Source organism: Atractosteus spatula, chromosome 15, assembly GCF_055471065.1.
Source record: "Atractosteus spatula isolate fAtrSpa1 chromosome 15, fAtrSpa1.hap1, whole genome shotgun sequence".
Classification (NCBI taxonomy): Eukaryota; Metazoa; Chordata; class Actinopteri; order Semionotiformes; family Lepisosteidae; genus Atractosteus; species Atractosteus spatula.
This window is the reverse complement of record NC_142720.1, coordinates 10,560,924-10,588,854: the sequence shown is the minus strand read 5'-3', so window position 1 is coordinate 10,588,854 and position 27,931 is coordinate 10,560,924. Positions and strand designations below refer to the sequence as shown.

The window sequence follows — 27,931 nt, the reverse complement described above, 5'->3', positions numbered from 1 at the left end:
TATGTTTTCTTGTGGGTAAAAGATACTTTTCACTATAAACTGACATTGTAAAATACAATCATGCATTGAAATAAGTTTTAATAAGTATTTCTGTTGTCTTATAGACTAGCATGACGAAATGTTTGAATACTGATAGTTGAGAAACTATTAGAGATAATTTATAGAGTCTCAAAAGCTGCTAATGCAGGTAAGTCACTACCCGTTTCTTCATTTCTGAAACAGACAGCTGTGGAAAACATTAGAAAATATTAGCAGTGAAGCTATACAGATAGTGGAAACATCTGTCTTTTCAACATCTGCTCTACAGAATTCTCTCATCTGGCTACTCTTAGATGTAATTGAACCAACCACTCCCTTGAAGTGAAAGCAGAAAAAAAACGTCTTTTATAAATTTCATTTATGATTTTATTTATTCCCAGAGGTCCCATGGTACATTCGTATGCACGCATCCCTTTTTGTTTATACCAAACACTGACCACATAAGAACTCCCAATGTTTGGGATATTGCTACAACTCAATAAATAACTTTACAAAAATAATGCAGACCTTTTTCAACATCAAAAAGAGCTGTCAGTACCAGAACAAAAAAAACAACAGTAGGACACTGTAGAATTATTTGTAGAATTTGGTGCATGCTAAATAAACTGGCTAATACGTTTAGATGTGAACCTGAATATTATACCCAAGCAAATGTGGGGGATAGTTCAAGCTCTTTACATACAAAAGTGCCACTTCCTTTGTTTATGGTGCGAGTCCCTGTAAATAATTTCTATTCACAGAAAATGTTTTGAAACTTGTGGTCTGTGTGCCACATATTATGTTTAGGCATGTAAGTGTATTCTTCCCTTTGATTGTCTGCATTTTAAGGAACAGGCAGATATATTTCTCTTCAAGCACAATGCACTTGCCTCAGTCTCTACTACAAGTGAAACATCACCGAGCTGCCAAGTCCCTGGTGGTTTAGCTCCATTTGTCCTTGTGCCTAGTAATTGTTCCAACTTATGATTGCACTGTGCAGATGGAACTAAAAATTGCCATCAGAAAAAAGTCTTCTAGGAGTTTTTTTCTCTTTTCTTTGTGCAACAGAAATTAACGTTCCCTTCCTTTGAAGACCCGACACTGAATGACAGATCAGACAAGAGTCATTTCCCCCCCCAAAAAGAATCTCAACAGTTTTACTGTGAATCGTGTTGAAAGATTTATGATATTAGAATATAAAGACCCTAACTGTACTTTGTTGTTATCACTGCGGCACACAGAACTGCCCTTTGTACTTCTGGAGAGGAATTTAAATTATACAGGATAACATATAGGAATCTGCTATGCCTCTCTTGCACCCTGAATAATTTAGTCTGTGTCAGAGATGTTAAGCAGAAGTCCTGCTAATATAGAACTTTTTTTGTTAAACCTTGTCCAACAAAAAGAAGATAATGTGGTTGCACAGCTGCGAGATTCAATTTTTTTCCTCCTGGATAAAAATGTCAGCGAGCACTGCATTAGAATTCCCGGGCCTCCTGGAACTGTTTGTAGTAGTCCTCATCAGAAGGGTTTTCCTCACACCTCTGACTGTTGTTCGGAGGTCTTGCCTCATTGTAGCGGCTCCAGTCCCCTTTGCAGATAATCCAGGGCAGTATGTCCACTTTGTAATGGAGGTCGGCCGAAAACTCGGTGCTGATGAGGTTCGGCGTGCCCGCCCCTTTGCCCCTGGTGATGAGCTTCATGTTGTCGTCGTAGCAACAGTGCTGGGCGGCCAGCGTGGTGCTCTCGAAGGTCAGCATGGAGCGGATGCAGTAGCGGGCCGTGGGCTTGTAAATTTCCAGCTTCTCTTTGGGGCCGCTGGCGTCCTTCCAGCGGAACTCTTTCCGCATGCCTCGGTCGTAGAGGTCAGCAGTGGAATAGGCCACCTCTGTAGGGTAGGCGCAGGGGCAGCTGGGAAGGTCATTGGCCACTTTCAGCATGTACTTCTTCAAGAATTCACTTTTACAGTTCATCCATCTCTCGCAGCTGTCAGTATCTGGAAGGCATTAGATCACAGTCAAGCAGTTTTATGGGTCACACAATAAAAGAACACTTGGAATGCTTTGTTTCATTGTGAGTTCTCCCTCATTGCTGAAGAACAGAGATTCAGTTTCAGAGCATTACAAACTATATAGGTGGAGCTGCTCCCCTAGCCTTCATTAATTAATTGAAGGAAATTAATTATACATCTAAATGACAAGAAATAGTCAGGATTCTTATTGTGTCCTTTTAAAAATGACACAAACATCTGTTTTAAAAAGACAGTCAATCCTCAGCTCCCTAGCAGTAGTATAGAGTAAAACCATCCATAAAAACAAGAGAAATAAAGTTTTCTTTCATAAAGAAAACTTACCAACACCAAACAGCTCAGTGGCATTGAAGTCATCGGTTCCTGCTAGAAGACTGACTTCTGTCGCTGCAGTTCTGAAGGTATCTTCAATCCCTGGGGCCACAAACAATGACGTGCAAGTGAAAATACAGTCCTTTAGAAGATGGATAACATTAGATCTAAAAAGTGTCATTTTAGAATCCAAGGAAAAGTGTTTTTTCAAACAGGGTTTGTATTATCGATGTCTTGTGAGCCACAGTAATTTCCCAGTAATAATGGGAAATGAAGCCTTTACATGTCTTGTGTATTTTGTGCCTTCTGGAATGAGCATGTTCCCGAACAAGATTTCCTTGGGGGCTGAAGAAAAGACACAAGTAAATGTTCCCCCAACATTTTTTTTTAAACACTCATGAAAATGCGTACAGCAGAGAGTAAAGCAGAGATCAAGCCGATTTTCTCCAGTAAGTATTCATTTCAGATGAAATGGTTAACTAATTTGGCTTTGGAAAAAAAATGTTGTTTTTTTTTTGCCCTTTAGAAAGTTTTTACAAGTTCACTTTTTTTTTTTTTCCGGCAGTGCAGAAAAACAGCCTCGGGGGCTGACTGACCTGGGCAGTTGGGCATGTCGCAGGTGCGGGACTCTGTGGCTGTGCAGGCGTACCCACAGGACCGCGTGCGCTTCTGGTTCCCATTTCCACAGGTGACGCTGCACGCTGACCAGGAACTCCAGTCCCCCTCCCCGTCAATGTAATCTGGACACCAGGAAACAACAGAGGAGAGGAGGGAGAGTCAGCCGGCTGCCAGCAATTCCACTGCAACATTAATTGGGGCCATATGTTATTGGTACCTGCAGCCTAGGCCAGCCGCCAGCTTGCCATTAGCATGCCTCTATAAATGGCTTTTACACGTGGGGCATTGCATGGGCCCACAGTGCACATTTTCTTCTTCTTAACCACCACCACCACCACCACCACCACCAGCAGCAGCAGCAGCAGCAACAAAACTAAAACTGCTCTCCCAGAGCTCTGGGCAGCTGGGAATCTTCAGCTGTAAATCTCCAGTGGTGGAGGGCTAGGCTTTATTAGTCAGCTACGTCCCTGTAAACCACAAAATATTTCCTTGTAAAATCAGAAGCCTGCGCATTTGCGCAATAGCCCCGGTTTTGTCTGTGTTACCAAAGTGTGGAAGAGAGGGCGTATGAAAAAAGGGGACCGTGGAGATAAATCATCCCTCACGCATGACTTGAGAATGAGTCTGGAAGAGGTGTGTTTTCAGAAGTACTGTTTCACTCCACGATGTGCCTCAGCTGTTTAAGTACTATGTCTGTAGTTGTTCTTTCACTGTTCACAGCCGGACAAGTTTAAAAGCTTTATATCCAAGATGTAAAATTGCTTTGGTGCAGGGGTGTGTTCTGGAGACTACTACTGTATCTATCTAGCAGCTACAAAAACAGCTTTTCTGATGCAGCTGTAATCGCTCAGGTTCGTTACATAAATACATAGCAGCACCAGCTCACATAAAAACTTTGATTTGGCCCAGTTCAACCAGAGTTACAGTCTCATGCCTTTTTAGCCTTATGCTGATGTCTGATGTTATTTTATTCACTGTATGCATTCATGACAGGAAAACACCTACTGTATCACCAACAACAATGCTCTGAAGAGCTCAACAAAGACCCTGTTAAACACGTTTCCAGTGGAGCCAAAATACAAAGGACTTTTTTTGTTTTATCCACAGAATTTCACTGAAATTCAATACTGCTTTGCTTGTCTCAGTCCTAAATAACACTGACCTACTTTGTAGAAAAATGAAAAAAAGACAGACTACATTGCCCTGTTATATCAATAAACACTGATGAGTGTGAATTCCATTTCTTAAACTCTGCTGTTACCAAAACCTAAGGAGACATTTTTTGCAATAAGATATTCATTGATTTAAATCTCAACTAAATACACACTCATCTCCCACCTCTCATGGGCAAGTGAAAGCTCCTTACATACTGCTTTACAATACAATCTGGGAACCAGAAGTATTCTTAATTGTCTTATCCATAATGAGCTTATTAAAAGGTCCAGTGGACCAGTAAAAACACTCTATAAATTCAAATAGTTTCACTGCAAAACAACTATTAGTGAAGCTGAAGTTCTCCATGTAAGTTTTTTCCACCCTAATGGTTCACTGCTGATAACTGGAATCCTTGTCCATAATACTCTGTTACATAGAGAAATCTGTCCTTTACCTCTGTTTTTTTGTATTTTCAACTTCTTGCATAACAATAAAATAAACTGCACTTTTTTGCAATACTAAAAGCTGAAATATACAGTATTTAATAGCAAAGTAAATACAGTAGGAAAGGTATTGTTCACATTTCAGCTAATGGACTATTTAAATGAAAAATAGCTTTAAAATGAAACTCTTGCTAACTATTGTGTTTGCAACTGTGTGTTTTACGTATGGGAAATGGGCTATTTGTATTGGGCATATTCAAGCAAAGTACTCTCAGACACCCTTTTAGCTCCTGCTAAGGTAACACTGTCACACGATTGTGATCAATTAAGCATCTATCACACTGTATCAAACCATGTGCAGGTCTTGTGATGTATCTGCTGTGTACAATCTGCACACTAGATTTCCTTTCAGCTCAAGAAATAACAAAGGAAATCACACAGCTAAGTCATTTAAGCTTCTCAGAGCCCAGAACTGCTGAATTCTGATATGCCTCCAAAAGTTATTTCTCATAACTGCTTTATTTTTTTTTACTCTGGAGAATAATATGGATCAGATTATAGATCACCCACATTAGGCAAGCTGAAATAATTCTAAAGCCCGGAACCCAAATTTGAGTCAGTGAGGAATAACAGACAGACAGCTCTTTACAGTGTCTGTAGTTTGCTTATGAAAGAACGAGTGGTTCAGACATGTTGAGACATTGTAAGAAGGCGTTTAATAGGTAGCTCACATTCTTTTACATTAACACAATATGTATCCTTATGTGATAATGTGTGACTATTCAATGGAAAATAATTATATGACATATATATGAGTTTCCTCTGGGTGCTCTTGTTTCCTCCCACAGTGCAAAGACATACTGGTGGGTTAAATGGCCCTGGTGTGAGTGTGTCTGTGTCTTTGTGTCTGCTGTCCCGTCCAGGGTGTATCCTGTCTCTGTCTTATGCCCGTGCTTCCCCATGACCCTGTATTGGATAAAGCGGTTAGAAAGCCCGTCTAGCCGTTTGTTAACAAGCCCCTCCAGTGGGGCCTGTGTTGTGAACGCACCATACTCTGCCTGCGCCTTGGCCTCAAAACTCCTCTGGCTGGGCCCTCCTCGTCGGTCCCAGTCGCTCAGGGGCTTCAGGAAGTTGCTGTCATCTGTGTTGGCGTCATAGGTGTACTCCTGCTGGCTGTCGCCATGGTGAGCCGTGGAGGTGGAGAGCTGCCACCAGTTCCTCCAGCTGGGCGAAGGCCAGCTGGACTTGTTTTCCTTCTGCAGCTCCTTGTCAGGCTCCTCTTCCGCCGCATCCACCACCTCGATTGTGACCTGCATCCCAAAAACACGACACCGCTCTGTTGTCTATGTCCTGCCATGTTTCTTTGAAAAGCAGACAACACAACCTTTCTCCTATATATTTCTTTATGCATTGGACAAACGTGAGTCTTTAGGCAGGTTACCCTCCTTTTGTCTTACAATGGTTTCAACCATTAAAAAACAGAGGTGTTTGGTGTTTTAAATGTGCAAAAGTTTAATTTTTTGTAAATCATTCAAAAAACATTTTTTTGTGAAACCTGTAGTTTGAATGTTGTGCTGGAATTTTCTGTGTGGCCTGTTATAGGAAATAAACCATGATCTATTAAAACCAGGTCATCAGCTATATCTATAAATGCAAGCTATTAGCTATATATCTATAATTATTATTATTATCTGTAAATGCACAGAGATATGTAAGTAGATTGCAGTAAACATGATAACATCAGCTGTCATTTAATCTTTCCTTCAAAGCTATTTGAATCACCATTATCTGCAGAACAGTAGTTGATGGTCTTATTGCATTAAACATATGCCTCCCAGATGAAGTGATTTATATACTGTGCATCTGCATATAAACGGCAGTCCCTGGATTAGACCTCTACACCTTATTGTCAAGTTCAAAGCAAGTCAGTTATAAACTCCAGCAGACCAGATGAAACAAAGATCAAAGATCTTACTTTCAACCAGAAACTGAATGTCAGCCCTTCACAAATGGCCACATCTTGACATGTTTATGAACTCACTCATTTTAAATTTCATCTTCTATAAATCTGGGGTCTTGGTCCACTGAGAACCAAAGCAATATCTAATTCAATATACAGTATGAAGACATGGTTTCAGTATTTTTCCCCACATAAATAACTTTTCTTAAAACCTTATTTAGTGTAGGTGTCAAGTTCATATTTTTCTGGCGTTTTTATCAAGCCAAGACTTTTAAACACCACTATGTCCCGCATATACATTCATTGATTTCCCTAGAGAAAGTGATGAGCTCTTACAGTGGCCCATATACAATGATGGGACAGCTGCAGGAACAGCTATTATTTACGGTGTAACTCATGGTTTCCTCACACATTTAATATTATGAAACAACTTGATCTCCCATAACAAAAAAGGAAACCCAAAGTACTGAATTTTGTGTAATCACTGAGCCATCACATAGTATGATCTTCCCATATCACTCATAATATCACTTATGACAAAGCTTTAAGTAGATTAGGGGTGTCAAAATATAAAGCAACTCTTGATTCATTTTTTTGTAGAAATAAGGCCATAACATTACCCTTGGCTTTACTTAATGCTTTATTTCCCTAGTGAAGCGCATGGAGGAGAATGTAGCCCCTTGCTCTTCCTGCCAGAAATAAACTTTATTCCTTAAACCACACCTAAATAAGAGCTCTATGATCAAGAATATATTACTCAGTTTACTGTGCTTGAATTCAGTAAGAAACCCAGACAACCTGATGTTGATGAAGAAACTATTAAGTCCGGAAAAAAAATAGAAAACTGTAAATTACAAGTGCAAAGGCAAACTTTAAAAATGAAAGCAGTGCAAATGAACCTCACTCTAAAGTTGAATTTAGTGGAGCAAGAATCTAGTGTGGGTTATTAGCTTAGTGCATTGAAAAGGATCCCAGTGAAAAGAATTAATGGTGTGCAACAGTGCATTAGGCTTCTTCCTGGTTGCAAAGCAGCTGCCTGGTGGGCTTGGCCAGCAAGGGTGGGCTATGCAGGCAAAGATCTCTTCCTGTTCGCTTTTATGTGCAATACACACTCAAGCACTGTTTGTTTTAGCCATGCTGTGGGCTTTTAATAAAGCTCTAAAAACATCCATTTAACTATGGAATCACAAGATATACTCTAAAAAACTCAAAGGCACATCTTGTATCAATCGTTTGAGTATTCAACTTATCTAATGACTCAGAATTTGGAAAGAGCACTGCAGAATATAAGCTTTTTTAACTGTGTGTTGAATCCCCTGAAACCACATTCTTTTTATTCGGTGACTACTGTGTTGTAGAGATTTTCATTCTACACTGTACCTTCACTGTGCTGAGTGGCCCTCAAACGCCATAAAATCAGAACACAGTCGAGTGGCTAGCAATGGGAAGAGAGAAATCCCAATAGAGAATCAGGCATATCAGAGGAGAAAGAGAAAGGTGTTACCTGAATGTTGGGGTTCTGCCCATTTATGTCTGCCTTGGAGAGGTCAGGGAAGTTGTGGAGGTCCAGCAAGAATGACCCAGGCCCATCCCTCTGTATGGAGGACCCTGTGTTGTCCTGTGAGGAGCGGTGTTTGGGGAGCGGTCTATGTGCAGCCCGGTGCTCAGGATGGCCGTGTCTCTCCCCAGAAGAGTGCCGAGTGGAAGAGCTGCCGCCATCACTTAGATTGTTCTGAGGAGAGGGGGGAAAGAAATGTTAATGGTCCTACTATTACAATAATATTATTATTCACAGTAAGGAATTTATAAGGATACAGATCCTCCATTTATGGATGTAAGAGAGTTTGAGGAGATACCCAGGTGTCTTGGCCAAATTTCCTCTTGGCCTTCTAACCAATCATGGCCTCCTAATAGACCCTATCTATGAAATGACTTCTTCACCACTTCTGACTTCTCCTCCCCACTGATAGCTGGTGTGTGGGGAGCGTACCGGCGTATTGTGGCTTCCATCTCCTCATCCCAGTGGGGTCTACACACTGGTTGTGGAGGGGAGTCCCCATTATCTGTAAAGCGCTTTGTAGTTTCCAGAAGAGTGCTACTGTATATAAGTGTAAGCAATTGCTGTTGTATTGAAAGTTTAAGAAGATAAGTCAATAATGTCTCCCAGAAGAGGACAATAGCAGAATTAAAATATTACTTTATCAGGACAGAATGGGATATGTGCCCCAAATTAAATCCTTAAGTCAACCATTTAATGTTCACCTGATGCAGTAGCTATGCAAGTAGGCTGATAAAGGGACCACTATCCAGCCCAATTACTGTTTTGCCCGATGTATCACAGAATAAAACCAGCTACAGAGGTTCAGTCTTCTCCTTTCTAAAGGAAGGCAAAAAAGCCATTAAAACTGATACCTAAATCTGCCAAGATCTTCCTCATGCATATTAGAAGACAATATGGTGGCACTTAAATACACTTGAAAAACATTTGAAAACAAAAGCAATGTGAAATTGGATTAAGAACAATTTTAAGAACTAGCAGATTTGATAAGTGATGGAAATAATGTTTTTTGTGTCACAGAGAAAAAGTAAAAAAACAACAACACCTGTACAAAAAATGCTCACATATTTCTAAGGGAACAAGACGTTGCTTCAATAGTTCGAGAGAGGCCAGATCTGAAGCTAGCCTGTCCTGTGCTGTAGTCATAAAGATTTAGTCCCATCAATCAACTGAAGAACATCAATCAATTGTTCTTCAAATCAAGACTGAAGACTGAAGATGCAGTAAAAAGAACAGCACAATAAATCACCCCCTAAGGGGCAAATAATCTTTCTGACACTTCATCCTCATGAAAAAAGAAAGCAAACTTTTTGCAAAGTGGTGTCAACTCCAAATAACCAGTGAAGACCTACATTAAAAACAGGGCCACACATCCCTTGCTTTCAGCCAGAATAACAAAATGAAAGATTAAAACAAGTTTAGATTCATTGATACCCCATATCTCCTTGCAGGTTCCTAAATGCTATGAATAATCTACCCTTCGAATACTATTAGCTACAGCCATTAGCTGGATTAGGTACATCAAATTATCCATCTTTACAGATTCACTGGAAACGTTGCTATTGTTTGTCAATCTTTAACACATAAATGTGGTCAGGTTGGCATGTGTCCTTTTACAACGAAGGCCTGTCTCTCTGCGAAAAATGCATCAGGCTATGACGGCACCCAGAAATACAATATGATTCTCAAAACATACAGCGTTCATCAAAAGTAAGTTTGAAAAAGATTTAAAACGCAATCAATTAGCCTAAACAGGCAGCACACCAATAATGTTTTTGCTTTCCTGACAGTGAAAGACTCTAGGTCTGTCAAGCATTGTACTGTAGATATGTCCATAGGATTACCAAAGCATCTGCTTCTAGAGAAAGTAATGCAGAAGGCATAATTAGTTGCAATTGGACAGACAGTTATAATGAGTCAGTAATCCTCTGTGCTTGTGTGGTAGACAATAAGATGAAAGTAGACTATCAATCATGTATTTTTTTATTTTGTCTTTTTTATGGTTATAATTGACCCAAAATGCAATGCAGCTATACATCACAGAAGTGCGTCAGTTTACCACAGACGAAGTGTCAAATTGGTTTATAGCTACTCATAAATTTAAAATGACTCCACCCTCACTAAAATGTCCCCTAGAAGACAAGGTAGAATTTCCTTTAGACAATTTGGTCTAAAAACAGTGCCTTGTTTTGTGGGTGGATTGTAAATGTCTACATGTAAAAACCACTTTCATTCATAGCTGCTGAATGAAATGCCAGTCTTCCAGAAAAGCTGCAGGACTGCACAAAAAACCAAGGTGAAGGAACATTCCTGCTTAACATGGAGACATATGACTATGAAATGATGCTTAAAAGAACTACTACTAAAATATTATACAGAAATCACACATATGGGCCACTACAAAATTATGCATACATAAATTGGAGGGAAAGTCATTATTATTGAGGAGCTAAAACACATTTGACATTTATTTTAAATGTCACATTATAAGAGATAAAACATCCAAATCCCAGCATACTGTACCATGTTTCTACCTTATGTAGACAGGTTAAATACTACTGGTGTTGGTGGGGTGTTCATTTCACATTTGTTTAATATTCAATTCATGTTTCCTTCTCAATTGTATCGATTTTGTTTCTTTTCCAGTAAAGTTGCTTTTGAAATTTCCTTCCTCTGTAATGGAAAATGGGTTTGAAAAACGCCATGAACCAAGCTGTACATCCTGCCCTGCCAGGTACCACAATGTGGGAAATGACAATAGAATAGATGACAAATAGCAATTCTAGCATAGACGATTATAAGTTTGTTATTCAATTGTGTAACAGGTTGCGCAATAAAACACAACCAAAACCATGACAGAATATACCCTTTTAACTGATAACCTTGTGCTTTGACTGTGAATCAGATTTGCATCTCTATAGAAGTTTGAAGTATTTGATTTAAAATGCAGTATTTGTTCACATAATACCTGTTAATGTTTTTTTTTTTAAAGAATGTGGCTTATTGTTGCACTAGAAATGTAAATGTGTCACAGTCCTTTGAAACTCTGGGCCTTCTGCACTGTGGCACTCATAGCAGACCCATGCTCACAAGTGCCTTGTAGTATTGCAAAGTACATAGCGTTTCCTGCCTCAAATTCTTAATGCACCAGGAGATAGCCCTGTACAACATTGGGTGTTACTAGAAAAGGAAGAAAAAATCAAATGTAGCAATCTTCATGGCTTAAGGGCCAACAACCACAATAAGCCCATTGATTTAGGCAGCAATTATGGAGGGGAAATAAACAGGATATGGCATACCAAGGGAAGTATGTCATTTTAATAAACAGATTACAGAGATTCACCACCTTACAATACTACACTGTGCCAGCAGGAACCATTTTCCAAATGTATTTGCAGCAAGGATTCAGATCCTCACGTGATAACCCCTTCCTAATCTCTGGTCCCATGAGGAATGTGTACGTGTAATTACACACCAGCAGCTCCTCTCTTTCTGCAGCCTCTTTTGCTGCTTGTGCTGCACAGCGAAACCCGACAAATACAAGGTTCTTACTTAAATCCTAGGGAAAGACTTTTTATTTCATTTAACAAGGGAATTAAACTCTGAACCTTTCTGAATAAATGCCAGCGGGCTATTGCAGTTTCATGTGCATCATATAACAAGAATGAATGCATGACTCGACAGACAAACACTCTCTGAGAGATAGGATTTCCTCGGTCTGCTAACTGATACCACAAGTGTACAGTAATTCATTGCATGAGGATTAAAGCTGCTTCAGAGAGGGATTCAGTCACAAAAGACTAAGTTAAGTTTTCAAAACACTGTCTGATTAATGGCCAAACCGTTAACAGAACTGGGCCAGCAAGCTCTGACCACTAGCATGCTACCTCGCTGATATTTTGGTATAGATTTTCCTAAAAAAAGACACCTTTCATAATAGAGTTCTTTTATCCTAGCCTTTTTAAAAATTGGCTTTAAATTACCTTTGGCTTTGAGGCTGCAACCTTAGCCTTTCCAAAGCATGTTTGATCTTTTCATGCTCAATTTTAACTCATCTTTCACACTCCCCATCTCTTGGAAAAATACTAACAGCATGGTTCACTTTCAAGGTTAAGAACTGACAATCTCCATAAACATCTCTACTAAAACATCTGTTTCATCATTTGCCAGGCAATCTAGGCTCCTTTTGGAACTGGAGTCATCAAGCCTTAGATTTACCTTTCCATTAAATCTACTTGTAGCAGCTGCTTTGGCCATATCTTATTCTTTTTTGTGGATCAGATGGAAAAAATGTTAAAGGTTCAGAACAGCATCCCTGTGCAGCTAAGGGAGAAGCACAACCTTATTTGCAGGGCGAAGAGTCTTAAGACAATTGTGTCTAAGACTGTTCTATTGTGCATGCAAAGTCTGTATGTTTGATTACTACAATGTCATCAATATTTCAGAACAAAACACTACAGAAAAAAAGTAACTTGTCTAAACAGCTGTGTGTAAAAAATGAATAATCAGACAAAGGCCAAGAAATGGATAACCAGACCGAACTGGCAGACACCCAAGAATGAAAGGATTGAATTATTCAAGTTAGAACAGAGGTGCACTTACCTAGCTATGAGAGAAACGTGTTATGGAGCCTATTGGCATTTGGTCTGTTTTCAGTCAATGTCATGGTCCTTCATTTTCATAAAGGTTGCATTTACTGATAAAAGCAATAATTTCCTTAGAAATTACCAGTTTGCAGTAGTCTCCTTTGGTCAGCATGCAAAAGGATACTTGGTGTCTCTAGTTGAACAGTCCCTAATGAATGCTTCTCACGCGGACATATAAATGCAGGTTTTGCACTGTTGAAGTCCCACTGCATGTTTTTTCAAACTCCACAAAAAACATCAACGATAAAAAGTTAGATATGGATTTTATTTGAATTCTAAAAATATAACTATATATTACAGGGGTAACAGAGATTATTCTTGAATGGGACAAAATGTCTGACATGACTGCACACAGGGACAAATCTAATATACAATAGAGTGCCTTTTATGTATGTCACAGCAGATTTCCAACTGGTAGGACTGCTAACCATCTGCAATGCATAATCTTCTCAATCCCATCTTCAGCAACCAGACAATCTCAAAATATGATGGTGTACTGCCCTAAAACGCACATCAGGACACTTTGAACACAATTTTTTTTGTTACAATTGTCAGTCAACGTTTAAGAAAGGAAATTCTCATCTGCTCACTGGTTTTCTGAACGCCTAAGGTAACAGTCTCTTCCCAACATTATCAGCTAAAATCCACAGAATTAATTTAACCCTTATGTTTACCAATCTTTGCTTTTCTGAGTGTCAGCTCCTTACCAATGTACAGAGGGACAGTCAATTACCCCATGTGGCTCCTGAAACCATCTGAAACTTCTGCTCATATTTGCTAATTAGTGATGCTGTCGCTCGGCAGTATTTCAGCACAAACACACGAGACCAGGCTGGAGGACTCCCATTGCAGTGCGATATGTCTGCTACTTTAGATGTTGAAAGAAGGTTTGGGTCATTCCTGATTCGCCTTTAGGTCCAAGTGAGATTCTAGCCTGGACCAGCAGACAGTCATGGTAGAAAAGCTGAGTTCTTTTTTTATGTAAGTCTTGCCTGCAGTTTGTTATTCATTCAAACAGATACAGATGTTATTTTGTATTGGACAAGGCCTTTACAATGACTAAGAATTTGAGATAAAAGTCAGATGCTGACACTATTTTGTTATAATCAAACTGCTGGAAGATGATGTTTAAACCACATTAGAAGGGTGTTGTATATGCCAGTACAGAAATGGAAACCATGTTAAAGTACAGGTGTCTGATACCAAATACTGTACAGTCACAGAAAAAATAAGATAGTGGATTATCTGCAAATACTGTATATAAATGTCAGTAAAAAACTACTGTATTGTGGAATGCAGTAAGGTTGCAAAAATTTACTCAAAATCAAAAAATTATATATATATTTATATATAATTTAGTTTATTTTTCGTAACAATGTTAACATCATGCCTGTGAATTTGAGTTCTTACCTTCAATGACTCACTGCATTAAAGCACTACTGAACATTATTCCTGGTAGGAATAATACATAGAAAATGGTTTACTGAAATGCAAAAAAAAAACAACTTTTGATCAACAATTAAAAAACAATTAGTTCAGCATTGCTTAATGGTACATATTTACAAGACAGGAAGAAAAGAAGACAAAAGGCTTCAGTTTAAATTGTGTTTCATTCTTTAGTTACAAGCGTCTTCCGCCTACCCATTATCAGAAAGCTGTTTTTTCCTGCAAAGGGACACGGCAGTCCAGAAGCATTGAGAACAAGGCAGTGACTGAACACAAGGCCATCACAGGGCACTCACAAAAACACAGGGACAATTTAAAGACACCTATTAACTTTTAGTCCAGAATATCACTGGGAGCTATTTATTTAGTGTGGTTAATCCACCTGCCTCAGTACAGTAAATCCATCACAAATGCTGCCCCACAAGACCACTGTATTATGCATCTTTCTAAGCATTGATCTCAATATCCAACCAATGCTGATGCAGCAGTCTTTAATCGAGCCTGCATAGCTCATAATTAATTGTTTCATGCCAAACAAAGTCAAAGATGTAAGAATGCATCCATTCTATTTGTAATTTATCTTTCAAAATACTTGAAAACCATTTTACAGGCCATTGTATAACTAAGAGATCAGCCGCTGTAGATAAACCAATCAACACATTTACTGCTTATTGAATCTAACTCCTAATATCAGCTGATTCCTCATAAGATGTCTAACATAACTTCCTATTCTGAGAGATCAAAGGTGAATTGCAATTATTCATCATGTTTCACTGAACATCCCAGGAAGTTTCTTCAAAAACATGAATGAACCTCCCCTCCCCGCCCCCCCCCCCCCTTCCTTTTTCACTTTGCAGGGGTTGATTAAAGGAGCATGACTCCATTTTCAATTTGAAACAACTCAGGGGGCATACCAGTGGGAGCACAAGCAGGAAATGAATACCATACACATCGTAGCAGATGCCTTTGAATCTGACACTTAGGTGGAAGGAAAAATGATCTCTCTCTTTTCCTCACGTACCAGATTAGTGTTTCTGAGGATCATGCCTGCCTCTTTTCAGCTCTGGCTTCTTTCAGCCTTCTCAGAAACATTTAGGAAAGTTATGGAAGTCCAACAGGAAGGAGAATACCTAAGAGCTTGCAGAATGAAAGGACTGTGATCAGATCTGTATTTTTAGGGATGCCCAGACCTCTCATTCCCTTCCTCACTCCTACAAGGCCAGATTCAAAGTAGGGTTTGTATCCATTTTGTACTGACAAGAGAACAGCACAAATCCACTCGAAAAGTCTTAAAAGGGTAGGTTCAGTTAGATTCTCATTTTATGTGACTCTCCGACAATTCATATTTTCACCATTACTACATGACAACCAGTTCTTTATCAAGAATTCTTAATGATCAAGGCTTATATACTATGGAAAAAAACTGATGGTGACTGGGCAACCAGAAACATGAACAAACCACGGACCTTTATGGCCACAAACTTATTAAAGTTTCATATTTAATAAAATACTTTTCTACTTGGATGTCAAAGGGTTCATACATCTTCCATTGCATTGTGCAAAAAAAAAAACTGCCCAAAGACTTTCAAAGACCCTTTTTGCTAAACCACCATTATAAATCACATTCATTATGCTTTTTAGGCTCCTACTGGGTGGACAGTAAAATTGTAGCTCGCAGTCATACATTACTCTGTGTGACACATTCTCCGTAAATTCCAGACATAGTTTTGTCAGACATGCAACTATTTTGAGTGACTAAACAAATTACAGCTGAATAAAGTGTCAAAGTGTTTCAAACTGTTGTTCCTAATGTAATTTATCATGTTTAAATATGATGACTCCTGAAAGTCGTCCACTGCAGACAGATAAGAGACTCAAAATTCTGTGTTTTAACCAAGGTTTAAAACATTAAAACATAATTTCTTCCAGGTTGTTTCAGGCAGTGGTCCTTCTTCAGATGTGCAGAAAGAAATGTAAACAGACTCATCTTCAGATGCAGCTGAAGAAAGTGATTTTTTTTTTAATCAGTCAAGACAGATACAATTAATGTTTTATGTTACAGAAGTCTTCTGTTAACATCTCTCTTCCTGGAACCCCATGGATGCTGAGAACTTTACTGAAGCCCTCTTTACAATTCCCAATTTGTGCAGGTAAGACCTCTTTTTGAGCAAACAGAATAAAGTGTTCGTCATCCTAAAAAATATATTTTTATACTGGTGCTACAACTGACATTGCATTCCTTCAGTTTGACAAGGGCACTTCAGTGTTGTTCTAAAAATACTTCAAAAATGACTACTGGAGATTTGACAGACATACCACAAACCTGCTGATCCCTAACTCCCCTTAACCATATGGCCTGGATATACAGGTTCCTGCTGGTCTGTGCTAATAGCACTTTGAATAAGCAGTAGTGTATGAAATGAGGATTTTAAGGACCACTTTAGCACTGGAGTCACCACAGCAATCTCAAAAGCCCTTGTAGCTTTTACCCAGCAAGATGTGGGAGTAGTATGTTTTGTGTGGCCTATAATTTCAGAGAAAGTGGTCAGAAGATATCAATTCTTAGGTAGTAGTTACTTACCCTACGTCCGCTTCTACTGCTGTTTGCTTGGGTGTGACCCTATTGCAAGGCTAGAATTAGGTGTCACATTTGTATGAAATGACAGGTTCATAAGATTATTGCACAGGTATAGCAGTATACAAAATGGAAGGTGTTCCGTTACTGCAGCTCTTTAATAAGGCAGAATTCATTAACCTGACTTCTGATTTCTCTCATTGTGTGATAAACCAATAAAAAGACTAACAGTATATAAAAAGTGTGCTTAAAAGTGTTGCATTTAAACCAAGTGATGTTACATCAAAATTGTACAACAAACAAATAAGAATTCATTAATAATACTGTGTACAATTTTGATCACAAACATTTACACAAAAAAAAGATACTGTTGTTTTGGAACCAGTCCAGAGAATAGCAACCAGGCAACTTCAAAGGCTTAAAGGAATGTCCTGTACTGACTGAAAGAACTGAAACTCTGTTGTATAACAGTGAAGACTACAGAGGGGCATCTTCAGAATGAACAGTACAACTCAAAACAGAGGACACCAGTGGAAACTACATAAACTAGCACATAAACTGCTGAACAGGCATTTAGATCAAGAAGGAACCATATCTTTATACAAAGGGTTGTATAAGGGTTTATACAGCCATGTTTTTGCAGTCAATATTCTGGTTTCTTTCGAAGAAACAAATAAGAGCCTCAGATCAATTAGCTATTAGCAACCAAACAGGCTAGATGTGCTAGCATTCCTCCTCCTATTGGTTACCTTTCTTATTTACATGCTGTATGTTGTAATTTACGTGAGAAAGGAAGGGAACAGCGGCAGACAGCTAAATCCATTTACATCTCCTAGCTGGTAAGATTTACATGTAAGAAGGCGTACTAAATGATTTCAAGTAGTCAAGTATTAATTAACTTTAAATGTACAACACAAACAAGCGACACACAATTCGCACTGCAATAGCAACAATGCAGTCCATTGCTGCTACAGCAGTAGAAAAAACAGACAGTCCCCACTACATCACCAGGCTCAGAACCAATGCCCAGGAAGGCCGGCTATTACTTCCCCCTGCCTGACCCACTGCAGTCACCACGGAGGTCAGGTGGGCAGGAGGTGGTGTGTGCAGGAATGTGGCAAGTCTACATCCAGCTGCATTAGAAGGCGGCTGATGAAAAGTAAGGGCCTGATGAAATATCAAATGTGCAGCTACTTCGGCACACAAAGGGTGACTTTTATAGTGTGCAGGCCTGCCATGGTGATGCATCAGCAGGAAGCTTGGGTGACACTGATGAAGCCATGATGACAGCGGACTCTCACCACAGAGTGGATCACCCCAGGGGCTGATCAGGATCTTTGACCCGGCCCCCTTTTGTCACTAGCTACTTCCCAATCCCTGGGGAAACATCTACAATACAGTGCCTGGTCTTATTATGAAGACCCAACAATGTTATTTTGTGGTTTTGGCCGTGCTGCAAAATAAGAGCTAGAAATGCTGAAAGAAAGAAGAAGAAAGGGGACTGAGTAGTATAAATATCAACCTTTTTGCTCAATAGTGACGGAATGTTAGTTAAAACGCATAGTCTTCTTTCTATGCACACCGCACAATAAGAAAGCAAACCAATGTTTGAGAATATTCCAGTCTGACACCTTGGAGGATGCAATTTCAAATAATGCATCACCCTTAATCACAGCTTTCAGAAATGTGTGTGCATATAGAAAGGAAGCAGTATGCAAGTGGAGGTAAAGTGGTATTTAGAACTATCCCCGTTTGTGAAGTACCCCAGATTATTTGAGTTTACAAAACAAACAGTGCAGCACTATTCACTCATCTATTGTGGAACTCTTAGGATTTAAGGTAATTCTTAAATATTTGCGTATCCTGTTCTTTAATCACAACAAAAGAAAGAAGAAACTAAGAGGAAAAAAAGGCATCTACTGGATCATTTCCAAAGCTCGGTTTACATAAAAGTAGAGTCAATTCCTACTCTAGCTCAATGCAAAGCCATTTCCTGATCTTGGTGTTGAATATCCTTTCAGAGTATTCCTTTCAGCCACTAGGCTGCCATTCTATTGTTCACTTCTATTAAGATGTTTCAATCTTAAAATTCAGCATAATTTTCCCTGGATCTATGTTCTCCTTCATGAAATGGTTAATCTTTCTTCTGTCGTCCAAGATCACACCTTTAAACCTGGACATTATCTCCCTCTTGTTCCCCAGAATAATGCAGAATTCAATCCCCAGCACCCTGGCCACATAAACAACAGACTCAATACAGCATGTGGCTCATTGTCATTTAGATTATTTTGATTTGGCGTTCACGCAAACCAGATAAAACATCCTACATAACACTACAGCAATGGTTAGTGTCCTGGGCATTGTTTTTATTAAGTATGCACATTTCAGCCAGGGTATGCTGAAATTTCATGCCATTTGAACTGCTTACATTCATACACTGAGGATACAGAGCAGTTCCGAATTGTAGATGTCCATCCAATTTTATAAACACTAAAATGGCACATTACATAAAAGAGAACAGAAGTCTATTTTCTTTATACAATGCACAATCATAATTACCACGAAATTTAGCCATCGTTTTCCAAAAGACAGTTTTATGTTTTCAGATGAGCCGCAAAAAGACAGGGCCATTAGCCATTTGCCACTGATTAATTGAGGAAATGGAGCATGTGTCAATATCACATTGCTCCAGTGACAGAGATAGTAGGAATCACAGTGCTGAACTATGATGATGGAGATTTCCTTCCTATTCAGAAAATAATTGAGTAAGTCTCTGTAATCATTGATTATAGCTATATTTTTGCCAGCTTTCAACAATATTTGATAAATCAAACACACTTTTTGAATGTTATACACGTAACCACCGTTTTAAAAAAGGTGCAACTATCAATAAACTATATGACAAACAGCGCCCCCAGTGGAGCCTTTTTCTTAGTTGAACCAAAACTAAATTCCTGAAATTGTATTTAGAAGACTGAAAACAACTTAAGTCGGGGAGTCCAGATTATTTTACGGTGAAGCCACATTTTCACAGGGATCAAAAATATCAGCCAAGGTTGCCCTACTGATTTCACTGCCCTATGTGTAATCCCGTGATTTACAAAACGAGAAAATGTGACAGCCGCTTGCCGTCTACAAATCTATGCAGATTAAACGACTGGCTTCAGGTGTTTCTACACGCCTTTTCCAATATCACTATCACATTGTTTTCCCCCACACTGAAAAAAGACTCCCCATTTCACATTTTTGATACCTTAACTCAAATGACGCTATTAGTCTTCTGTTGCTTTACTGTATTAAAGTAATTTTAAAATAAGAATAAATATATTTTCAGGTCACACTTAAACTACAGGTCTGTGGTTTTGCAATCTTAAGGATTTGCAGAGTATAGCCTTCAATTGTAATAAACACGCTTTGAAGATAATTTGAGAACATAATGATTGCACTGAATCGCTATAATTCGCAGTTTTAATCAATTAAGAATATTTCTACTCGACCGTTGTAACTCAGGTGATGGATATTAAAATAAAGAAATGTTATATTTACACGTTTAATAAAACAGACCATCAAAAAACAACCGTTTCATAGTAATATCTGTACCATCTCGTTAATACTAGTACACCAACTGACCTCTTGACTGTATTCTGTCCTTGACAGCTAAATGACTTACAACACTACAGACTTTGAATATTGCAAAAAACAACCCGCCTTCGACTCAATTGACAAACTTTTTTTTTACATATCGCAGGATTTGCAACTGTGCAGCAATGCCTTTGCCCATCAGATGAGTAAGTAGCGAAAAATTGCACTCGAGCAAACTGGCACAAGCTTTAACTACAGTTTAAACTATCTTCTTCAACAGGTGATGGTGCGTAAAGACTCAGATACCAAGAACAGAAACTTTTGCGAAATCAGGTTACACAGCCAAACGAAAAGCCCGCATTTATAGTGTGAAACGAGAATTTCAAAAGCCGGTTGAGTCCATTACCCGTTCTAGTAATCGATGACCAATTACGGTTGTAAATAAAACCGGCCTGACATAAGAGATAAGATGAAAGAATTGGAAAGGAATCCAGCCTTACCTCCGTGAGCAAGATGTTCTGTTCTCTGTTCAAAGACGTCGCATTCCCCTGTTGCAGAGGACTGCTCCGTAGCACAGTGATGTGCAACGTTAGGAGAAGGAGTCCCAGTAATAGTAACAGCTCGGCCGCCAGCCGAACCATCCTTTTCACCCGGCCGGTTTTGGGACCCTGAGGTGGAGCTGGGGCTCCACCGCCGCCTCCTCCCGCTGCAGAGACTCCGATCTCCGGATCCGCCGCGGACGAGGAGCCGCAACACCACTGTGGAGCCACTTCGGGATTAGAAAATACAACCTAAAGAAAAATCAAAGGAGGTGGTGGTGGTGTGGGGAGGAGGGGGAGACGCTTGAGTAAATTGGTGCTGGTTTTCCGAACCAAGCCTTGCACGGCTGCGGTGTAACTTGGGGGTGAAATTCCCGTCTTTTTCAGCATTTAGTCCAGCAATTTCAAAAAGTTCAGTCTTTTCGTTCAGCATTTACCCCAGCAATTTCAAAAATGAATTGGAAAAACATTTCCCCTAACATTACCCTTTATATTCGCTTAAAATACGTTATGCATGATTTTTGGTTCCTTTGACATTGCTATAACAGAAGCTGTGTGAAGTGCAGCTAATATTGTCTTAGTTTAGAAGCAGTTCAGGGAAAAAAAAAATAAATCAGAAGCCAGATAGGAGCGAAAGTTCCTGGTGTACTATAGCAGCACAGGTAGTTCAATGCATACAGCAATAGTGATTTTAACAAGAAGCTAAAAAGACGTTTGGGCTGGTATTCATTGGAGTCCAGGTAAAGTTCACACATCCCCGCAACCAAGCGACATTTTAGGTGCAGTCCTGTTCATCTTGTGGCTGTGCCACATTCCTCGTTGCCTTTTAGTAATGCCTTTTCTGTACAATCGGATTTTCTTGCTCTTCTTTCTTTCATCCCTGCGGTCGTGTCCTTGTTATTTTGAGCACATTTCAGTTTACTGAAATTGTAAATGCATGATCAGTGTTTTAGTATTCTGGTTTATATCCTTAATTACTTTTTTTTGTAAAAAAAAAATGTACACTTTTCAGAAACAGAGTTTCTCTTTCGTAGTTGAATCTGCCAGTTTGTTATCAAACTGCATCTAGAAAAATGCAGAATTCAGTGTTTAGGAATTCCTCCCTCCTGCCGCACGCGGTTAAACTAAGTAGTCGATGTGTGCTACTCGCAGTATGTGTACAACTGCGGCGTGCGCTACACTACGTGTTAGCAAGTGACTCCACTCCACACTATTTGTATATGACTGCTCTCTGTAATGTTTTTATACTCCTCTCTGCTGGTTTGCTGTCAACTACCCCTCCCCCTGTCGTTAACCCTTAATTCCCTGTTGCACCTCCTCTCCTGTTCGCGACTGTCACTGTCCATTGCCAAAGTTACGACATCAAGATAAACACTACTCGCTCTCTCAGCCTGGTTTCCAGCGGCACTGGTTTAATGCGTGCATTGCTACCTCATAAGCATTAATCATTCTTGCGAACAATACACATGGTAAACAACGTTTCCCGTTATTATGAGTTATTGTTTTAGTTAAAAATAAGACCTTTTTTTCTGCCAGTAAATCGTAAAGTATCTCGTTAGTAACTGATCGGCAGAATTATCCACATTTTTATAGTTTCTTTAAAACGTGTGTCACGGCTATGGGAAGGCAGGACTATTTTCAAAAGATATACTTAAATCTTTACAATAAGCAAATAAAAAAAAAACTATTTTTTCCCCCCTTGAATCCTAATGAAGTGGATAGGATATTCAGTCATTGGTACAAAATAATGTGAACCGCAAAAGAACATGTTAAGGATCTGAAGTATTTTATAATGGTCTATCTGGAGTCTAGCTAAGTGTCACTTACTGTGTACATGGACATCCATCAGTTAAAAGGTAAGGTAACAGAAAAGTGTGTTTGCATTTGTAGATTTAATTTACTATGACCCAGACAGCTGCATGACAAGACCTGGCTCTGCTTGACACCTTTTTTATTGTGTAACAAGCAAATGGTATTCCATGTTTGATCACCTTGTTTTTGTTTGAGCTGTTTGTTATGTGCTTCAAAGGATTTAATTCTGGTGCTACGTAATAAGCATGGCTTGCTGTTTTAGATGGAAATACCTCATTTGGAATTCCATTAGCACCCAAGACATGGAGCCAACAAATGGTCATTGATAAAGGTGTTTCAGCTGCCACTTTCGGCTACTGCCAACATTGCCAGCTCATGGAAACTTATTTTGGTACACAAAACTTCGTTACATTTGTATCAACAGACTCAGGAAATCTTTCATTCCCACTGCATTTACACTCTTCAACAATGCAAAGTAACTACCTTGTCTCTTGTTTCCTTTCTCCTGTAACACTGCTGTATTCTCTTCCCTTTTGATGATATTTGTCATTGTGTTGTGTTTGACTTTACCGTAAAACATATTTCCCCTCAGGGACAATAAAGCTTGAATTGATAAAGGAATTGATCAATCAAGGCATGAACCGATGAAACTGTGGAATGAGAAATGGACAAAATACAATTTCCTGTTAGTATTCTTGGAAGCTGCTTATTAAAAATAGCAGGATTGAGGATGCTGGTGTGTATAAATCGGAAGCAAACAGAGACTTTCAAATTTAAACTTTAAAATTAGGAAAACCTCTGAGTCTGAAAGTGTTGTTTTGTTGGTCACCTAGACAATTTTATAACAGAAACCGTTGATAAGTTAATTTGTGAGCCTACCTTTGTCCACAGAAAACAAGCAAGTTAACCAAAAATGGATAAAGAATTACATTTAATTATTTGTTTGAGGAAAACTAGACTCCATGTACAGTATGTACCTGGCCCTAATTCCAACATGTCTTTAGCAGTATTGTATAGTTCTTGAGTGTCAGCAGTGAGTCATTATTACTCTTTGTATGACAGTGCCTGCTATCTAGACAGAAATTAAAAGGACCAGTTACAGCAGTGGAGAGACTTTGCTCATAAAAGTGTCAGCATTGTTTTTTTCCCCTATAAATTAAAAGAATGTCAGAGGAGAATGTACTTCTTAAATTACACATGGATGAGTCTTGACTCAGGCTTGAAAACCTGTTCTGCATTTCATGGAGCCTTGTACTCATGGGTACTGTGCCTCTGGTGTGAAACACACAGGAAAAGTTTCATGTAAAACTAGAGCATCTTTACAAGATGCTATGAAGCATCTGTATGATCCACAGTATGAAAACCAGGAAAATTTCCTCGACAGACATCCAATAAGGAGCAATGATCTTCTTAAAGGAACACGTTTCTTTCCTAAACTGCAATGGTGAGAGGAAACAGGCATAACTGGAGGGCAGGGTGTATGTGGTACAGCTTTCAGACATGCCTTAAAGCTTTTGAGCTTTTGTTTGAAACGTATGAAGAATTTGTCAGCATTTGTAAAGTGAATAGACATATACTATACTTGGTTGTACTTGTGTTAGATCACTCTCAGCAATGCATACGTCTCACATGCATTAATACATTTTTTTTTTTAAATATGGCACAAGTGTATCAGCCTGAGCTCCTGGATATTGTCTTAAAACACCCTCTGAAAAAAACCTTCAACAGCAACCTTCAAGCAGACAGAAAATGGATGGATGGATCTGTGTGAAAGAGAAACATTATACATTAAATTCCAAGAATCCATGACTCTGCAGCTACTGGAAAACTTCAAAGTATTAGTGGAGTTTCATAGGCCATGGTAACAACAACATACAATTCCAATAAATGTCTGCAGTTTGAGGCTCACACATAACAGAGATGAAAAGAGTTGTGAATGAAAACTCTGGTGGCTGTACTGCTCACATTGAAAGGAGCAAAGGCTGGTCAAACAGATGTTTCCAGAAATAGTCTTCCTCGATGTTTCCAATAGAATCACCCTCTTTGAAACACTGGAGAAAATTTGTTAAAACATCTGTTAACCAGACACAGCCCCCTTTGACATTATATATGGTCTAACTGACTACAGGCTGTGGACTTCTGAAAAGAACCCCAGTCCTTCACCCCCTTATTCCAAAAACTCATGTGTTTTTCACTTGCTTTAAGTTATATTTTCCCTGTAAAGTTGCCTTGGGAAATTAAGAGAAAAAATAGACATTGAGTTGGTAGGTGAAGTGATTTACTCTTTGAATGAAATCTAGTGCCTGGAATTTATTAGAATCTGCACTTTAAGGAATATAGCTACTTTATTCCACTTCCACTTAAACCTTGCCAAATATATCTTTTTTTTTACTTTTCAGAGCCGCAGAAGTTCATGAATTGAGAGCAGCTACCAAGCTACATAAAAGGCAGAGAATTAGTTGATATGATAACCCTTCACTTTCTGCCCAAAACAGAAAATGTTATTATTTTGAAAAGCACACGATAAAGTACAAATTCACTCTCAGTGATTCAGACATCTCTCTTCTTATTTCTCTTTCAGAAACACATTTTACGATGCAAACACACAGTCTCTGTCCAAAAAGTTAAGCATGGGAAGCAAATGTGTTAGTGAGAATGCAGGTGGCTTTTTGAGTGTACAGTATGATTAGAAATACAAAATTATGATCTCATATTTAGGACATAAATCTCTGGCTGCTTTAGCTTTGCTGCATATAATAAATAATTTTACTGTGGGACACTTTGTGAGTGGGACATGCTGATTTGACAGTAGGGGCAGCATCCACTAATTCAGGCTTTGATACAAATCTGATCTCAGCAGGAGATTAAAGGAGACTCACAGACCTTTATTTTCCTGCTGTACTTCTGAGGAGAGCATGTAGTCAAGTAACATTGAAACTGGGTTTTCAAATGGGCAAGGTTTTTTTTGGCTTTTCATCTTTGCAGCATTTCAATAGTGTAAGCAGATTAGGCGAGTAATTCCTGCTTTTTGACTGTTCATCAGTATCGATTTGGTGAGAGAAAAAAAAGGAGAATGTACATGACACTAGTGAAATCTGTTTAATCTGTCACTGACCTTTCTTTATTACAATGAAATTCTGACATCAGAAAATGTTCAAATTCTTTTTAAAGTACTCCCACACTTGGCGCTGTCTATATACTCCAGTAATATGGCATATATAAACTAGCTCAGGAAAGATCAAAGGTTGACCGTTACTCTGCTTAAGACATCAACAGCAGTGCAACCAAATTAAGTCAAATTAATAGAAGCTGAATTTAGTAGTTTGAACTTTTTTGAAAAACCACATTTATCAATATCCATCCACTCATTTTCTAACCGCTTTCTTTATCCAATATAGGGTTGTGGGGAGCCAGAGCCTATCCCAGCAAGCAGTGAGTGCAAGACTGGACAGTGTGCCAGTCACATACTGTATATGTCAATATAAAACAAAAAATGAAAACAAAAATGACATAATACAAAAAAATACAGAAAAGGCAGAAATAATATCTGGTTTGATCAAGCATACACGTTAAAAAATGGCCTTCAAAGATTTTGTATTACTGAAAAAAAAACTTAAAAAAATAATGCCCTAATATGCAAAACCGAGCTAGAATACTCAACACGGCTTTGAAGTGAGTCCATGGAAACCTGTGAACCTTCTCCATTTGGGCAGGATGTCACTCCTATTTAAGTAGCCTCTTGCCTCTTGATCAGACAAGATGGAGTGCTACCTCTTGCTGGGTATGTTGATACCACAGTCCTGTGAGTTTAAATGGTATTAGATCTGGCACTACATTGTGGTATCAGATCAAAGACGTCTTTGATAGATCACGGTTGCTTAAATCAGACAAAGCTGCAGATGTAACTTACCAACTGGCAGTATTGTGCCAAAACTGCACTGGTGTGAAAAAGGGTCTTGTTATCCGCTTGGCCATGTATTAACTTGACAGACTCTGATATGTTTGACTGTGGTAATGTGGGAAATCCAATATACAGCACAAGTGCATGTAGAGTTGCCCCAGCTGTGAGAACGGGCTGTCTTAACTGTGTATTTTATCCATGCAATACTCATCAGATAAAATAAATATTTTTACAATGAAAAGCCTCATGGAAAAATTACTGTGCAATTAGAAAACTATTCATATTTAAGAAGAAAATAAGTCATTATTGATGGCGGTAATGCTAAAAAAACTGGAAGTTATTAAGTAAATAATGTATTTCAACTGTGCCTTCAACATCAGGCTTATTTTATTCCTACTTCTCATGAAAAACTAACATTTTCATGCCAAAAGTATTCTGGCATGGTTACTTCCCTTGCTTCTTTTTTTTTATACTTGCAGATGGAAGTTGTATATTACAAGGTTGGAAAAAGGACATTTTAAATTTAGAGATGTAAAGTTAAATTATATTGCTGGCCATTCAGAAACATTTACATTATTGAAGATGAACACTATGTCTATGTCTGTACTTTTTTCCCTGCTTGAACCAATATTTTCAGTTATACCACTACATAGTTTGTCTTTTTATGCATTTATGCCTATTTGCGTGTTTATTTTTTACTTTAGTCTTACCTTATATAATTTAAATATTTAATTGATTTTTCAGGCTTTTAAATTACATCTGTTGGACAGAAACAAGCCATTCCAGTCTGATTTCTTGCATTTTATCAGATGGCTGCACAATTCAGACATATTCCAATGGTTTTATGTATGCTCCACTTACAGTATCTTTCCATTCATATCCTGTTCTTCTCTGTTGTGTGGACACCATTGCTGTTATCACAATTCTTCACATATAAAAAAAAAACACTACTGTCAGGAAAAAGCCATTTTTGAGAGACTACAAATATTAATGAGGTCCGAACTGCTTCCATTCAGTATGTTTTTGTTATTCTGTTCTATACTTTGCCACCCAGAACTGAGAATGCAGAGTGCAGTATGATTTATGTAGCTACTGTATAAGCTGAGGTCTCTTTCCATCTTTAATCATCGGTTGGGGAACTGGAGTCTAGGAACAAAGCAGATAAGATATGCAAATCAGATGGGATGAATATCATGTTTTATCCTCATGACAACATGTCTTTCTTGAAAAAAGATCAGGACCAGATCACCCCAAAAGAGCCAGTAGCTAAAGGATATCAGTGTTTCAATTGATGTAAAAACTTGTTTTTTAACATTTGATTAAGATTTCCTTCTATC

At 38.6% G+C, this 27,931-nt stretch overlaps 2 protein-coding genes across 2 annotated transcripts in view; both read right to left on the bottom strand.

Moving 5' to 3' along the window:
* Positions 1–382: 382 nt before the first annotated feature.
* ism1 (isthmin 1) lies at positions 383–22,080 on the bottom strand. Its single transcript, XM_088934388.1, has 6 exons — positions 20,843–22,080; positions 8,040–8,267; positions 5,624–5,885; positions 2,956–3,099; positions 2,372–2,461; positions 383–2,014 (listed from the first exon to the last, which is right to left on the bottom strand). The coding sequence occupies exons 1-6, from the start codon at positions 20,981–20,983 to the stop codon at positions 1,497–1,499; spliced, it is 1,383 nt and encodes a 460-aa protein (XP_088790514.1). The 5' UTR covers positions 20,984–22,080; the 3' UTR covers positions 383–1,496.
* A 3,698-nt stretch (positions 22,081–25,778) lies between these two features.
* The window catches only part of sptlc3 (serine palmitoyltransferase, long chain base subunit 3), a 39,413-nt gene continuing 37,260 nt past the window's right edge, over positions 25,779–27,931 (bottom strand). Inside the window, exon 13 of the mRNA XM_088933968.1 lies at positions 25,779–27,740. The gene's annotated coding sequence lies outside the window, so the exon portion shown is untranslated. The remainder of the gene's footprint in view (positions 27,741–27,931) is intronic.